At 42.7% G+C, this 17,611-nt stretch overlaps 1 protein-coding gene across 3 annotated transcripts in view; it reads right to left on the bottom strand.

The window, feature by feature from the left end:
- Positions 1-12,954: 12,954 nt before the first annotated feature.
- LOC119441902 (general transcription factor 3C polypeptide 4) overlaps positions 12,955-17,611 on the bottom strand; it is a 63,391-nt gene continuing 58,734 nt past the window's right edge. For all 3 annotated transcript variants that reach the window (XM_049661711.1, XM_037706563.2, XM_049661712.1), the window contains 2 exons: positions 15,292-15,337; positions 12,955-13,820 (listed from right to left, as the gene is read on the bottom strand). In XM_049661711.1, the coding sequence (XP_049517668.1) occupies positions 13,371-13,820; positions 15,292-15,337 (496 nt within the window). In that variant the 3' untranslated portion in view covers positions 12,955-13,370. The remainder of the gene's footprint in view (positions 13,821-15,291; positions 15,338-17,611) is intronic.

Here is a 17,611-nt window from a genome sequence, read left to right as displayed (position 1 = left end):
CACCTCGAGCTATGTCTCTTCTGAAACACGTGCAGTGGAGCACATTCTTCCTTTTTAATTTCTGTTATGCACACAACTGGCATTTTAACAAGAAAAAAAAAAAGGTAAGATGCCCGCACCTGTGCTGCAGTGTGGGCTGCCATCTTTCTGGATCTGGTGATTTAGTAAATACTGTGAACAGTAATTTTATTGGTCTTGTGTTCTGCTTGCTTAATTAAAAGCAACAACTTGCATATTGCAGTGCCTTGAAGAAACGGACATGTTTCTAGGGGCGAAGCACCTTAGGGTCGAGGCTTGTCCGTCCGTCCACGTTGTCTGTGCTCATGGCCAACGTTGGCCGCGCCGTAGCCATAGCAACCAGGAGGTCGGCGCGGCGCATGCGCACGCGGTCTCCTCCTCGCCAGCTCCTAGCTCACTTCCCGACCCCTACTTCTCTCTGCGGCACGCTCCCTCAATGCCCATGCAAAAGACGTCGAACAAGATCCCATACTAACGAAAGCAGACGTCCTTTGCTTTACCAAAACGTGGAACGTGGGACCGCACATCAATGGATTCTTCCCCGTCGTCTGCACAGAAGAAGCAGAGCGTTCGGCAGGTGGTGTTGGGATGTACGTGAAATCGCCAGAGACCGCGGTGGATCTCGACCTACCAATAACGAGCCAATCTCACAATGGCGAACAGGCGAACACGCTGCAATAAAACTATCCGACGGAACCGTCGTCATGACAGTGTACTTAGCCCCGAATCTCTCCCTAGGCAACGTAGAAAAGTACATCGATCAAGCCATGCGCGAATACGAAACAAAGTACAAGAACAACCCCTTCGTACTTGTCGAAGACTTCAACATAGACATCACGGACAGCGACTGGCTTGTACTGATGTCTCGATACGCTCTGCGATGCATTTCGTATGACTGGAAACAACAACCAGGGGAACGTGCATAGACCTTGTCTTTGGCAACTTCAGGCTAGATCCGATCGAAGAACCATTGGCTCTACATTTCACGGACCACAAAGCGGTGATAATGAAAGGAAAACGGAATCCAGAACTCAACACGACATACGAGTTATGACAAATAAAACATTGTATGTACTGTACACACGCATTGTCACTCATGTGCAAGTGGGCTATGTCACGGATGATTTACGATAAGAACGATCCCCAGTGCTTTGCCCACTCATCATGACTCACTTCGTGGAGATGCGTGGATTTTTCTCCATTCAATAGGCTGTATACTATGCGGGGTGTTCATTTTCAAGTTTTACGGAATTTAAAAAAATCGCCTTTGGCAGGTGGCATAATTCTTATCATTGAGCTGGGTTATTCGAAGAGGCGGACATTAGTAGCACAAGAAATGAAAACACATGTTCAACTAATTAACAAAAATTGACTAATTAACTTGTTAGTTAATTACATTACGACACATATTGCAATTTACGAATTGTAACCGATGAGTTTGTAAGACGCATCCACTTGGAATGAATTTCCAGAATGACACCAGTTTGGAGATATGCGCCGTCAAACTCGCTGTAAAAATGCACTGTTGTTTCACTTACTTCTTTATCAAAATGGCTGTTTTATACATTGAAGCACAAAAGTAACTGGAACGCCCATGTATTTAGTTCCACACTCTGGCAAATAATATCTAAAAACTGGTGTCATCCTGGAAATTCATTTCAAGTGGATGCGTCTTACAAACTCACCGGCTACAATTCGTAAATTGCAATATGTGTCGTAAAGTAATTAAATAACAAGTTCATTAGTCAATTTTTGTTAATTAGTTGAACATGTGTTTAGATTTCTCGTGCTACTAATGTCCACCGCTTCGAATAACCCAGCTCAACAATAAGAATTAAGCTACCTGCCACAGACCATTTTTAAAAATTCCGTAAAGCTTAATTTTGAACACCCAGTATAAAAGTCGGGGTAAGTGTTGAAGAAATCCTGAAGAAAAAAGAAATTGGAGTATTCTCTACACTGGTCATATTGAGGAGCGCCCAAACTCAACACACCTATAGTTGGGTACAACTTAAGAAGGCAGAAGGGGCCCCGCCCAGATGACTGAAGCGACTAAAGAAATAGTCCCGCTCACACGACTCAGCCCAATTCAAAGCACAGGCTGCCATGTTCTACCGGCGGTGGGGTCACCGGCCATCTGGCTCATGACGTCAGTCTAGAGTGCACGCCCATTGGTGGAGGCTTGTGTGCATCCGCCTTTGAGGGGCAGATGCCGCTGCCTTCTAAAGTTGTACCTGACTATAGGGGTAAAACACCTTTTGTAAATACAAAAACGAAACAAACTGCACTGATTGGCCACTCTAGTGGGTTGCCACTGCATACCTATCGCCACGTGGAGATGGTGGTGATGCGCGAATACTATTCAAAACTTTTGAATAATGAATCGAACATTGTCAAATTTGATTTGGTCTTTGAATCTAATAGTCACTACTATTCATCAATGCAAATATGTTTAGAATATTTTTAACCATAAACTGAGGGTAGTCAAACAACGTTGGAGCAAACTTGTGATAAATTTCATACCGGCGGCCACAGTAGGCATAAAACATGAGAACTTTCATTAAATTACTAGAGGTGGGTGAATATCGATTTTTTCGAATTCAAATTAAATGCAAATACTAAGTATCGGATATAGACCCTTTTCGTGGAGTAGTTTGCTCTAGAGGAACGAAATGGCGCTTTCGTCGGCGCACCAGCCGTTGCCTCAGGCAAAAGCTCATGAATGCGAAACAATTACCACTTCTACCCTGCTACTGTGCTCAATTCATGCTGCAAAATGTGGAATGGTAGAGGGAAGACGTATATGTGTGCAGTAGTTGGCTGCAAAATAGCAACTGGCATATTAAGGAATGAGATGAATCTGTGTGGCCAAGTTCATGGACCGCTGCTCTGCACTGGGCGGCCTGTGTTCTGGCCCTTCACGATACATGGGTTTCCTTGAGAATAAAAAAATTCACTCATCTGCCAGCATTGTATTGCTAACCTCCAAAGAAAGGACTTCAATTCTGGAGTGTCAGTAAGAGTGAGTACCACTCATTACACAAAGATCAAGGAAGTAGTGCCGCTTATTAACATGCCGTATTTATTCGAATATAAGGCGAGGTTTTTTTTCCCAGAATTTTAGCCTCCAAGTCACCCCCTGCCTTATACACGAATTTTGCCTTTAGGTGTGGCTTCTCGGCAGAGCGAATTTAGCCTTACAGTGTGGCTTTATGGCAGTGCGTGCCGTGGTGCTGTGAAGCCACACTATAAGGAGAATTGCGTGCTGCCGTGAAGCCACACCTAAAAGCAAATTCGCATATAACTCGCACTTCACGTGTTGAAGCTCCCTTCCCCCTATTTCATGGTCGCCATTTTGCATTTTGGCTGTTAGTAATTCAGTACTTCAGGTGATCCCCGCTGAATCTCGATAATCCATCGGCTACTCTGTATCGCCTTATATTGGTATGCATGCTCAAGTTTTATTTCTTGGGTCCCCCCCAATTGCACCCTCGTCTTGTAATTGTGACCGTCTTGTAATCGAATAAATACAGTAGTAATTTTCTCGCATGTTATCTACACATATTGACCCGAACTTGCACTCAAACGTACATCTTCTCTATATCTGCGCATATTGATCCGAACTCGCACTCAAACTTACACTTTCTGTGTTGCCCATGTATTAAGAATAAGTGAATGGGCACATTCATGAATCAATGCACCGAAGCATGCGTGATGGCTTACACTGACAACACATGAACGTCCTAAGCTGAATGTTTTGTGACGCTCCACTGAGTAGGCAAGTGACTAGTGACAATACATCTTTGCGTCAAGCTATTATACCAAGTACAGAACATCTACGTTCCAAGCCTTGTATGCGGCTAGAACAAATCTACCGCAACTGAGCACACCAGCAAGCGATTAGGCATATATAATAAACAATTGGATAGGGACTGCACCAATGAATATTAACCGAGTCAGAAAAATGGCAAGCCGCTACTGCAACGTTATTGGCAAATAAAGATGGAAGAGCAAAAGATACTGATCCTGATGTAATTGAGAAGCAGAAAGATTGAGCAGTTTCGAATACATTTCTATCCCTGTTTCAAGCACAAGCACAGTTTAGGCTGCTCGCACTGTTTGGACAAGGCGTAATCAGCTCCGAAAGAGCGTACATGTCCCCTGAAGCTGTGATGAAAGCTTCGCGGTGTCCACCAAGCCACTGTCTATGATATCCACCGAAACAGTTTTTCTGGGCTGCATCGGTGTCATGCACATCCATTGTAAACAGGTAGGGGCAGCTGAGGCAAGCTATGGACGCTTCACCACGCGATCAAACATGGGAGCTCCCACAGGATCACTGTCAAAAGAGTCTCTAGAATAGTCATTTCTAAAGACCGACATTATTTAGAGCAGGAGGATTTATTTTGGTATACTTAGGTACCACGCTTGTGCTGACCGGCGCAAAAAATCACTAATTGTCATTAAAGAAAACTGCATAATAGACTCCCAACATCTTTAGAGCCTGGTTGCAAACAAGGTTTCCAAGAATGAATGGCTGCTGCATGACTGGTTTTCCAAAAATGTTAAATAAATAGTTGTCAAAAAATTATCAAGTTTTGGGAGGAAAAAAAGTTGCTGGAGGACTCTGGGTGTGTTAGATGCATAAAAGGGCCCATTGCAAGAAAAGCATCGCTGGTTGTAGCATTAAACAAAAAAAACTGCTGCATTACTACATTGTCAAAAACACTAAGTGGCAGACAAGCAAAAATCACAGATGAAGCCAACAGATAATTGAGTCTGGGAAAGAGGAAAATATTAAGTTTTTCATTGAAATAGACAAAAAAATAATTTGCCATCTGTAAGAGCCAAACCCTGGTGTGCGTTCATATGTTTGTGGCTAACGAAAATCGGGGCCCCTCAGTTCCCCTTCTCAAGACCGTCATGTAGGCTTTTGCCACGAAACTGATAACAAAGCTTGCATAAAACGTTTTGTTCCTGTATTGCTCTAAAAATTTTTGTGGTTTCACTTCTGATAAGTTGCAATACTTTCTTTAGCAGATGGAGAACAGAGAATGACGTAGCACACTTTGACACACTTTCTGTGTGTCAAAGCAGAAAACTAACATAGAAACTCCATTCAACCTCCCAAACAAAGTATAAATCTAACGCGCACTCGATTTTTTAGCACTAAAAATGGGCAAGGGTGTAATGTGTTGCACAATGGCAGCCAATTTCCTCAAGTCTACTTTGCCGCACCGTTCTGTTTTTAGGTGCAGCTTTGCCGCAGGACATCTGTGTTGTGTGAAAAAGCATATGAACGCCGCAAAGACGGTTCTGGTTTCATGTCCGATTGCACTGCACAAACAATTTTCGGCCCAATTTCCTTCAGAAAAAAAAAAAAGCCACGTGTTATAATCGGGTAAATACCGCAATCAGACATTGTGAGCTGTGGTTATTGCTTGAAAGTTCTTCTAGAGCAGGCTGAAAATAGACGTTTTCGACGGGAGATGACGTGTGTTCAACACATTCACTGTCCCCCCAACCTCCGTCGAGACAGACGCTGCCACTAAAGGAGTCGCTATTGGTGTCACCATAGGGGTCAGGTGCGTGCGTGCTGACTGGTCAAGTTCAAGTTATCTGGCGAAAGCCAATTTAGGATCGAAATAACGAAAGTTTGGGCTTACAGAAACGCATAAGTGCCGGTCGGGATTGAATTAACTGAAAAAATCGAATTAATGGAAGTCTACTATTTGAAACTTTCGAATACTATTCATTTCTGTTCATATATGAAGGATAACACTCATAGGAGCCTCGAAGTTGGGGGAGGGGGAACTAAATAGTTTTGCTGTAGAGCAGCTGTAGATGATGCAAAGGAACCAGTTCCTCAGCAAACACATAGAGCAGCCAATGTCTGCAAAGTAACTCCCAGACATTTAATAAGAATACCTCGCATTTAGGCAGCCTGTGAGTTTGTTGTCTCGATTTAGGCAAATTTTTCTTATTTGGTCAATATTGTCCCAATTGCATCTCTTTAAAATGACAAAGTGCTGTAATATGACACTTCGCTTTTTCAAACAGAACACTCTATATACATGTGGTGATGTGCTGTTCTCGTTTCATTACTGTCATTGTAATGGTGCACCAGAGGACTGAGTGGAGTTGTTTGTTATTTACAAGCTCCTCGGTTGACTAGATATCCACTTGTGAACGTCATTACATGCATGTATCAAATAATGGAAATAAGCCTTGTTTTTACCAGATGGACTTCACAGATACTTTAATTGCACTTTTTTTTAGAAAAAATAAAATATTCTAATCGGTTCATTATTTGGAGGTCATCTTTCTCTAATATTCAATTAAATTGAAAATTGCAATATTCCAAAACCCCTAAATTAATAATTCACTGAGTCATGCAGTGCATATGCTCACATAAAAGTCCATTTGTGATTGCTATTGCACCACTACAAAGAATTACTATTCGCATAAAAACAGTTATTATGTATGGCATTCAGCTTGTAAGCCAGTGCCTTTAGGACACTTCAATTTAAGAGAAAGGACCTGGCAATGGCATTAACATGGCTCTCAGGTATAAATTTTAAGTTTTTACATGTCGTGTACTTCATGTTGGCACCTTCGGCTTCTGCTTTACCAGACAACAAACAAGGCCACCGAAATAGCCACTGTGCTTCTTTGACTTGTATAAAAACAAATTACTTTGCTTAACAGTCTAACTAAAACAAAAGGTCAACAGGATGGATTGCTGGGCTAGTTGGTAGTATTTCATCATTGGGAAACCAGAGTGCTGGGATGACAAGACATGAAGGGAAGGGGAGACATGAAGGGGAGGATAGCTAGACAAGGTCAAGCTAGTCAGTAGGCCCCACAACTGGCACCACACAAGGTAACCTTTTGTTGACTCTACTAGAGGGTTAAACCAGTGGACAAATTTAAGAGTTAATGTGTACATGGCACATACATTGACTATAGATAAGATAAACTCTTCATGAACCACTGAGGATTTAAGCAAAATCTGGGCTACGTTAGCATATGTTCCTTGAGCACAGGCAGCATGTATAGTTCTATACTTGGCAGTTTTGCCTGAAACTAGGTAACTATCGATTCAGTACAAGAGGAGTGGAGCAAGTGAGTACGGTACGATCTCTGAAAGTTGTTGAAGGCAGAGGCTACATAGCCTGAACTACATGCGTGGCTATGCCCCTTTTCTCTTTTTCTTTTTTGCTAGTTTTACTTTCTCTACACTCCGTTTCATTCTTAGCAGGCAACACTGTGGAACCTACATGATAGTGCAGCCATAGAAGTCTCGCGTGCATCTCACAGAGCAGTTGTTTCATCTGCCATGCTTTCTATGGAATAACTATACATACTTGATATATTACAACTGCAACTTGTGGACATTAGGTTATGTCAAATCGCATATTATTTGTGCACCTTTGTGCTTTCAGTATGTGGCACTTTCAGTTTTCGGTCACAAGTGTTTTGCACTGGCCTCTGGCCACAAAAACGTGTCACTTTGCTCATTCGGTGGTAAACAGGTTTAGGTCTGCGGTGCCTTATGTGTAATATACTAATTACATTATATTTTGCAACATAAAAATATGACACCTAATTTTATATCAAATTACATAATCCTTACCGATATCTTTATTGCTTTGTTGTGAATGTGAGCAGTGAGAGGTCTCTAGCCTTGATTGCACTGTCTGCATTAAAAAAAAAACAAAAAAACAATCGAGTATCTACATTTTTTTTCTTTTAAAGAGGTACCATGTGCAACTTTCAAGATTTATATCCTGGCACTCTACTGCTGTTATTTCATGTGCGGAAAAGGCAAGCCTGTGCACTGTCATTGTGCATCCTGCTTAAAACATACATACATTAAAATTATGCAGAAAGCCGGATTACTTTTTAAGACAGGGTTTAATATTTGTTTTACGCCAATTGGACGACAAAAATTGCAGCTGAAGGGGCTGTACAGCTCATCTGAAATTCAAATCGGTGTCATGAATGGGGTCACTAATGACATTATTGAATGATCATTGCAGAGCACTCCAGCCGTGCTCCAAGTGTTAGCTAAGCTAAAATTAGACAAATAAACACTACTATCTGCTTACAGCTACGCTATAATAATGAAGCCTAGTTATCTCTGGCAGGTCAGATTGGTTTCTCCTTGTAGTACAGCATTAAAGCCATCTTTACGCCTTTGGCAGCATTCGAATAGGCATACTGAACTACAATGTTACTTTTGGAGATTGTGCTATGTCATGTTATGGCTGCTAAGTAGAGGCTGCCAGAGAGAGAGAGAGCACCACACACAAATACCTCTGAGAATGGTGTGAAGGAATGGCATGAGGGAGTTTGTTGTTAAGAAGATCCAATGTTGAAGTGCAATGTAGTAGTTCACTTTTTCATCACCACTGACAGAGCACAATATACATTATTTAAACAAGACATGTTGCACTGTGGGAGCTGGTACTAATGTTCAGTGACTGCCAATCCTCTATGTTTACATCACCTTCTTGCTCTCAAAAGCCTTGTTCTCAGTAAAATTAATGTTTTGGGCACCTTGGAGCCTAATTACTTTATCTTGAATTAATACTATTTACATTTGTATTATCCCTTTGTTGCATGGTCTCTGGTGCGACAGAATGAAATATAACACACAAATTCCCGGGGAATGCTACCGTCCCTGCACAATGTGGGATCATCAGCATCGTTTATAGAAGCTCGTAGATGGCCCAAAATCTAGTTTTGGCTACCAGAGGGTTTCTTATACAAAATTTACGATAGAAAACTCTGGCACTGCGATTGTTCAGCTACCACTGGTACGGTGGGCAGTACATAGATTTGTCTGACCGTGCTTTGTAGCTTCAGAAGTTCTTCTGGTTTTATTACATTTTATCATTCTAAATCTTCAAGCAGTCATATTTTTATAAATGCAGGTCGAAGGTGTTGACCCTGTGCATATGCATAATCATTGTGACTTATCAGATTTAAAATGCAATATCTTGTTCAAAAAAATTGATTACTAAAGGGACAAAGCCATTTGAAGCCAGAAGAACAGCGTTTGAGCCACCATATTTGCAGCTTCTATTGAGCCATGCGAGGACATGGTCACGTAAAGATGCTTGTCATAGTGAGTCAAGCAACAGCCCACAACAGCTCTCATAGTAAAACTCATGAAAGTTGCATCTCTAAGGAATGTATTTTACATGCTTTTATGATGCTAATCTTATGGTGTATGCGAGCGACGCAGGTGTATTTATAAATGCTGCGGCAGACAGCGTAACGCACACATGCTTCAAAACCTAGCCAGTCTTCGTTAGCAGCAATGAAAAAATTCCTCTACGTGTTTACTTCAAGATACCCTGCAATGGCAGCATGCGTGTGAAAATTTTGTAGAAACCTCCATGCCAGCTATAATAAGTAGAACCTTGTAGATACGTTTTGGAAGAAAAAAAAATGTGAGGGAAACGTACTAACCGAGAAAACTTACGATCCAAAGCAACTAAAAAATTTGACACATTAAACTGTAGTTGACATCAACGTAACGCAAAGCGTTGTGCGAATCGTTGTGCACGAGACGCCGACACACTTCGAGTTGGTGGGGACTCGGCAGCCTGAGACAAGTTCTGTTGTTTCCCTACTGCTTAGTGTTTTAGGACGGCGACGGGAAACCGGAACGAAATCGAGCTGGTGGGCGATGCCGGATGCCGCTGAAGCGAAACGTGACGCTCACATCGCGCCGCCTGCAGCAGGGAACGGTTGCGCGTTTGGATTGTCGCCTGCTAAAAACGTGCAGTACGCTACTAACGGCACTACGCCCCATGCGCTGTAAAACGGTTAGATGAAGATGCTTGCCGCAATAGGTTTGGCGGCGACATACGCTACCAACGGCACTACGCCCCATAGAGTTTCATATGCTACGCCCCACACGCTGTAAAAACAGATACTAGATGAAGCTTATCGCAATTGGGTTGGCGGCGATAGCTCTGAATACTGCGCGCGACGACCCCGGAGGTTTGCTGGTACTGGAATAAGAAACTACGCAGGTGTTTTCACGTGAGACGGGCCGCCGAGTATTGCGGTGAAGCTGCTGCGGCTGTTCTCGATCGCATGTCCCTCGCGTATTTTCTTGTTTACATGGGATCTTGCGGCCGGAAAACTTATTATACAATCGCAGATTGGTGATGTACAAAACGTTGGTGCCGAAAAATTGTGTTTTCCGGGAGCGTATGAACCGGTAAAAAATAAGCGCTACGCTATTGGGTCATTTTTTTGTGTTCTCGATGGAGAGCGTTGACGTTGGAAAATGTTACGTAACGGGATCGTATCAATGAGGTTCTGCTGTCTTTTTTGAACCCTGCCAAATGATAGCATGCTTTAAAAAGTTAAAATTTACTCCAATTTGAAATGACAGATGTTGGTATTAAAAGCTCCTGCCACGCTACAAAGCTGAAGTCTACCTCTAATGGATAAGATGCAGGTTAGTTATGTTATACGGCACAGCAAACTGTGTCCATCTAGCAAGCATGACGAGACTTGAGAAAGCAGCTGAACTCGAATTCACCAATGCGAGGCCTGCCATCCTAGTGGTTGCAGCACATAGATCAAGAACACAGGTGGCGCATATCTGTGGTAACACTGCTGAAACACAGTAGAACAATGGTGAAAACTTGAGAAGCATTTTCAAGAATTTTACCAGCCTGCTATTTATTTCGATTATGACCTCCACCAGAATACAACACCTTTAATATACCTAATGAGAAACAACCTATGCAAGGACCACTGAAACACATGCACCACAGTATAAATGGCTCTATGACGGTATAGAAGAAAACATACTGTCCTGTGGTGCATGTTTTTTTTTTTTCCCGTCCCCTTGTACAAGTTTTTTCAGATTATCTGAAGATGAGCCAACTAACCCTCATTAAGATCTTGCTAAAATAGTCCTCAACATTGGGCTCCTCCTCATAGCCACCATCCTTGCTGAACCCAGCATAAGTCAACATTGTCATCTCGTCAGAGTAAACATTGATCCAATGCATGCGTAAACAGACTGCCGCTCCTAATGTGATCTCTAAATATGTGGAACTTTCGTGAAGCCCATGCAAGGATGTGGTCATAACGGGCATTACAATGGCACATGCCCACAGGCCCAGAAGTGGGAGGTACACTTAAAATAAATAAGAATGAATGAAGAAACACAATCATATATAAGATTTATCACATTACGTAGCATGGGCACACGAGAGCGTATGCGTGCGCCAGTTTCTTTAACGCCAAGGACACAGCAATGAAATGGGTAAATTTATAGCATTTTATTAACCGCTTCACGGAAGCTTCACTTCACATAGATTCCAACGTGTGCGTTTGACCTGCATAATTTTTTTATTTGCACATACTGCAGCCCAAACAGGGGCCACAGCAGGAGTGGGATAATATACAAGCACAAAACATAGCAGTAAGAGACTCAGCCAAATACAATAAAACAAGGTGCACAGCACTAACTTTCAATAGCTTTTAGAAACTCATCAAGTGGCAATTCACAAACACTGACAGGGAACAAATTCCAGTGGTCCAGAAAAACACAAAAAAAAACTATACTGTACGAGGATGAAATGCTGAATTCTTCAAGTAGTGATGCTGTCTTGTTTTTGAAGGTTTTGAGAACTTGACAATTTAGAACAGATCAACATGGAGCTAAAAAATAAAAAAATAAAAAAAATGCTTGCCTTTTTAAGTCGAGCAACAGCTGTCAACGTAAAGACATTACATCTCTAAAGAGTGTACCTTGCATGGCTGTCTGATGCTATGAAGCTGAAAAAAGAATTCCTCTTGGGAGTAACTTCTAAATCCCTTGCAATAACAGTACATGCATGTGTGAAATCTTCAATTCAGCAAACACACATCGGAATAAAGTTTTCCAATTTGATTAGTCACCTCATTTGAAGCTCTTCATGGTCTATCCTGAGCAAAATTAAGTTTCAGGCTAAACTGAAATTCACTGATAGGAAATTTTTATGTGCAGAGCGAACTGGTGAAGCAAATGATGCTGCAACACTACCTACTACACAAATGACTACCACACAGTAACTGAACTTGAATTAGGATAAGGCAGGAAACCATTATATCCTTATGCTACCTGCCTGGACAGCCAAATGTTGTCTTCATCAGGCTTAACCTTTGAAATAAAACTGGTAGCACTTCTTGAGCATGCCTGCAGAACACTACAAGCCTCTGATTTTGCACAACTCACTGTAGCAAGTGGATGCCTTCTCACGAGACACCGACAAGCAGACTGCCAAAAATGTCCTGGCAAGATGTGAAGAACCCCTCAGACATTTTCCTACAAAATTTTGGCAGGAAACTCTGCCTCAGACACTCGGGGTGAACTTGATTGTGCATGTACTACATGTACTGCAATGGCAGTAGAGTGAGTGAGTGGCCACGAACTTGGCTGCACAGCCGTATTGGCACACTGCTAGGTGAACAGCTCACCAAGAGTTTTGAAATGCTGCAACAGCCAAATTACTACCAACATTGCACACCGCAGAATTTTGGCCTAATCATCATAAGATGATCAGAAAATTTTCGTTCTGGACTGAAAAGTGTTCATTGTATCTATCCATCTAGGAAATCTTTGCTACACACATTAGTTTCTTATACCCCTTTCATTATAAGGATCTTTTAATGTGACTTTGGCCCGATTGAAATGCACACGTGAGCTGTGGCTTCATGCCAAATACTCATTACAGGAATAAGTGGTGGGGAAGTGGTATGTATTACAAAACAGTGACATGAACACCAGTTGGCTAAGTGTCTGAAAACTGCAATGCATTGGAGAGTGAATCCTCTAAGAAGTTAGAGAAAACTCACCTGTTGCACCACGTCAGCGTTAAGGCAATCTTGTAGTGCTTAAAAAGCTGATCACACACATCCGAGACTGAATCTTTTTATTATGCATAAAAATAAAGGTCCTCAGTTATATTTACACAAACAACATCTGTACACCTGAGTGGCAGTCGTAAAGCAAGTGGGCACTGAAATTTCATGGGTCACCATCTTGTGCCACTACGACTTTTGGTCTGTGCTATCGTTGTCCGAACTGTCACTCATGCTAATTCCACCGTTTCCCTTCTCCAGTATACCTTGCAGCAGGTCTGAGTAGTGCAGCAGGTTATGAGCAGGCATGGGGCTGTGGTCAGCACTGTGGTTTGCAGAAGTTGATGGAGGGAGTAAATGAGGAGTGCCGAGAGAAACAAAGAATGGGTGGAATTTGACCTGCTCAGAGAAAGCTTGTCCGAGGGGCTCTAAGTAGTAGATATACAAACACTCGTCACTGATTGGCTAAGTTATGCGAGCCCCTTGCCGCAATACAGGCAGATCGTGCCATCTGGCCAGATGATTTTGCGTTGTTGAAACTGCTGACAGATGCTGCACCACCTAGGAGGAGTGCCATTGCACACCAACAGCGAGTTGATGCACCTGCCAAATCGGTGGCCCTGGCCACACGTCCCGTGGCTCAGCTCTTGGAAAGGTATGCCATCCCCACAAATGGCACACTCTTCGAAAATCAGCCCTCCTTCCACAGCGGAGGCCACAACACTGGCCAATGGCTCAGAGGAGGTGAAAAGCTGGGAGATCCGCTCTCTGGGCTCGACACCTGAGGTGGTCAGCCAGTTGCAGAAAAGCCGTAGTGATGTCTTCTGAGGTTCGGTGAGTTGGCTGGCATTGCAAGTGCTGACAGTGGCCCCAATGTGTCTGCGCAAAAGCTCCATATGTGCCCTGGTGAGGTGTTGGTCCTGCAAAACCCGAAATACTTGAGTACACAGGGCAATGACTATGTTGGTGGCTGCAGACATGACAAAATCCACAGGGCATATAGCCAAGGCTCCCAAGTTCCCACAGAGACTTAGTGACAAGTGTAGCTAGAGCTAACAGAATGCTCAACAGCCACATCGCTACAAATCATGTACATGCCTTGCTGATATTAGGAGTGTGCAAGCACCAAAGCTTTCCGATGGAAATGGGAGTGAACATTAAAGAAACAAGGCTTTTCAAGATGGAATATTTTCATTATTTGAAAACTATCATTAGTGCCGAACTAAGATATAAAGTGAAAAGTGAAAATGTAAGCGTAATCAAGTAGCGCTACCGCCTCACAAGGGCCCATGCAAGGGTACGGAGGCATGTGCTCTACAAAAACTACTATCGCAGAAGCACCGTCTGGTGAGAGGATGCGCTACGACATCCCTGGGCTAACAACATGTAGCACTACATTCTGGTAATTGAAAACTGCCTTCACATCTAAAAATAGTTCTAAGCCCAGAAACAATGCCGGATGTGGGGGGTTAATGTGTCTATAGGCTTGTGGAAAGTGCTTTTTCCGTTCTGATAATTCTGATAAACATTCTGATAATTTTTGTAGCTGTGAGAGCAACAATAATGGTGCACACAACTTGTACAAAATCAGCAGATGTACAAAAAAAGTCAGGCCGGTGAGACAATAACGTAAAGCTGAAAGTGACTGCCATTATAACTCATAAAAACTAGCTAAATGCTACGACTTCACAGCACCACACAACCCATGGCAAGAGCGTACCAAAAAATTTTAAATTGATGGCTTCGGTTGTGTGTGCCAAACCCATGATTTGATTATGAGGCACGCCGCAGAGGGGGACTGAATTAAAATTCTGGCCACCTGGGGGTCTTCAACATGCACTCAATGCATGTTACACGAGTGTTCTTGTATTCCGCCCTCATTGGAATGCAGCTGCCGCAACTGGGATCAAACTTGCGTCCAGCAGGAGCACGGAAAACCACAGCAAATATAGGTTTGCACAAATACAATACAATCAATTTGCAGGTAGCATGAAGCTGAGGCATCCCTTAAGAGGGAGAGATCCACTTTTGCAAGGACAGTGTACCAGGTGATGACATCACACCTTTTTCAGGTGGCACAGGTCAACTGCTTGATTAACTACAGTGCTTCACCAAATAAACAGTGTTCAATCTCATCTGCAACAATGTGAAGGATTCAGCTTTACATAGATTGTCATAAGTGCCTTGTCGGATATTTTATCCGCTCTTTCAAGTGTTTATGTGGATCTGTACAAAACAGCTCTGGCCTGCTACACATATGTCCCCAGGGAGGCTTTTAAAGCAGACAGGTTAGGCTCAATCTCATCATTGCAGTGCAAAAACCACTTCAAACGACAGAAATTGACATGAAGTTTAGCCCTGCCCCAATAAGCACTAACAAGGCACTCTTACCAGCTCAGTAGATTTGGTTACAGTTCCTTCCATCCTCTTGAGAAAACTGCAAAAAAGTGTCTATATAATTCTATGTGCTAGGCACAAAAGGATTTCACTTCAGACTCCTCTTTTCAAAAAAGCAGACCCAACTGTCCAGCATAAAACTCTTGATTGTCTTTGTCTGGCTCAGATAAAGGCATGGCTAATTTAAAAAAAAACTGAAATGTTTACCTCTGCATTGCTTTTCAGACACTGTACAGACAGAGCTCTTTGAAATGATGCAAGCACGTAAAGAAAGTTTAGAGTGTCACTCTCTTCATGCTTGCGACTGTGCACATGCAACAGCAGGTAGATTGCAAGACATGGCAACATTGTCTTGCAATCACAGCCAAGAGTTCAATGGAATACTCTCTGGTCAAGTTAAATCACTGCTAAGAAAGAACCAGGTCACTGACCACAGTCAAAACAAAATTACATTTCGAGATCCATACGGATCCCTTGCTCATAAATCAGTGACCAGCGTCCGAAAAAAATGTCATTTTGTCTGGACTATGGTCAGTAACCTGCTTCTTTCCTAACTGTCTTGTAACTGTGTACAGCTTATAGTGCTTAAATACTCCAATGGCTTCAGAATGATTCTTCATTTGACAGAGGTAGGATTTCTTGGGAACCACGAGTACAGTGGCTTCATAAGAAAGGAAGCTAAGTTTAAGCTAAGTTACATTTATGAAATGGCAAATAAAACCTTTTTTAAACAGTGGGGTTCTTATATGTCAGAAGACAGTGTAAAATTGAAAGATAGGTGACATTGCTACCTCCAGGATTCCACATCCGTTCCCTGTGACACTGCAGGTTACAGCAACATCTAACTCAGAAACATGGTAAATTTTAAATACAAAACAAATACAAATAAGATGAACAAATACCATGTTTGTATGGATGTAACGGGAACACGAGCATAGCAAGGGCAAAGTTATGACATGGAAATATATTATGCACTATGATTACATTTAAGGAAAAGTTGTTGCACAAAGCTACAAATAAAACCCAGACGGGTTTCTCAGAAAGGCAGCTTTGGAGCAACGCTAAAATTCATCCTAGTTCAGGGACAGAACCTGGCACCACCTCCTTGCTGGGGCATTTACTCCACCAACTGAACTAACATGGAGGCTAGCAGGTGGTAGCGTAGGAGTGAATGAAGACAACCCAAAGCACAGGAATGCTGAATTAACACAGTACTCGTTGTGCAGAAGTTCAAAGGGCACATTTCAGGACAAATTTCAAAACTCCTCCCAGGAGGAATTAGTACCAATTGTGGGCATGTTTCCACTACTTATGATTTATGAATGTCATCCATTTCTGGTTGCATCACCATACTCTGGAAGATCAGAAAGAGTGATTGCTATTGCTGAAAGTTGGGCTAGTTGGTTAGTGGCATTATGAATTATGAAAAAGAAAATTGTCATCTGTAATCATTGTCACGTTAACATGATCAGGTGTGCTAGGGGTCCTTTCCTCCTCCTTTTAAGCCGGATGGCAAAGGGGAGTGCACACCGCTCTGCTTTCTCTGGTTCGGTCTCAGTTCCTCACGTGTCTTTTGTTATCATTCTTTATGGCACACGACATTCCCGTAGCTAGTGACGCACCAAACCTTCGCCTTTGGCTTGTGCTTGTCCGAAAAGCAGTCCATGGGAGCAAGAAACTTTGTTTGAAATAACTATTGCGGCATTTCTGGAGTTTGAATTTGCGGGAGCTTTTCTCAATTATACATAGAGCTTTGCCGTGACCACCAGAGCAGTTCGAATTATCCATCAATTTGAATTACAGTTAAACCTGGATATAACGAAATTGACAAATTTCAGAAAAACTTCGTTATAATGACGATTTCGTTATATGCAGGTTCAGCACGAAAATTCGAAAAAGAAACGCTTACCATATTTACTCGATTCTAACGCGCCCTTGATTGTAACGCGCACCAGTTTTCCATTTTCGTCGAAGCACTCATCCTTGGAATGTCACACCAGGTACTGGATGCGTGGACGCGCGTTGTTTCGCACAAGCGCGAGGCATCGAAAACGAAGAGCGAGCATCACGATTGCATCGTAGAATCGTATAGTGTTACAGTAGAACCCCGCTGGCTGTTACGTTTCTGGGTGCTGCGTTTTCCCGGCTGTTACGTCGTTTTCGGCCGGTCCCGGCACAACTCCCATAGAACCCAATGCATTGGTAAATCGGCTGTTGCGTCGCAACTGTGGGACCGTTCCCGCATCATACGTTGCAGACTGCCACCCTGCGCCGGCCCCAGCGGCCATTTTGACTTTTCATGTCGCTTGGCTTG

The sequence above is a fragment of the Dermacentor silvarum genome, chromosome 2 (genome assembly GCF_013339745.2).
Source record: "Dermacentor silvarum isolate Dsil-2018 chromosome 2, BIME_Dsil_1.4, whole genome shotgun sequence".
Lineage (NCBI taxonomy): Eukaryota > Metazoa > Arthropoda > Arachnida > Ixodida > Ixodidae > Dermacentor > Dermacentor silvarum.
The sequence above is the reverse complement of the archived record's forward strand: the minus strand, read 5'-3'. Positions and strand labels throughout refer to the sequence as shown.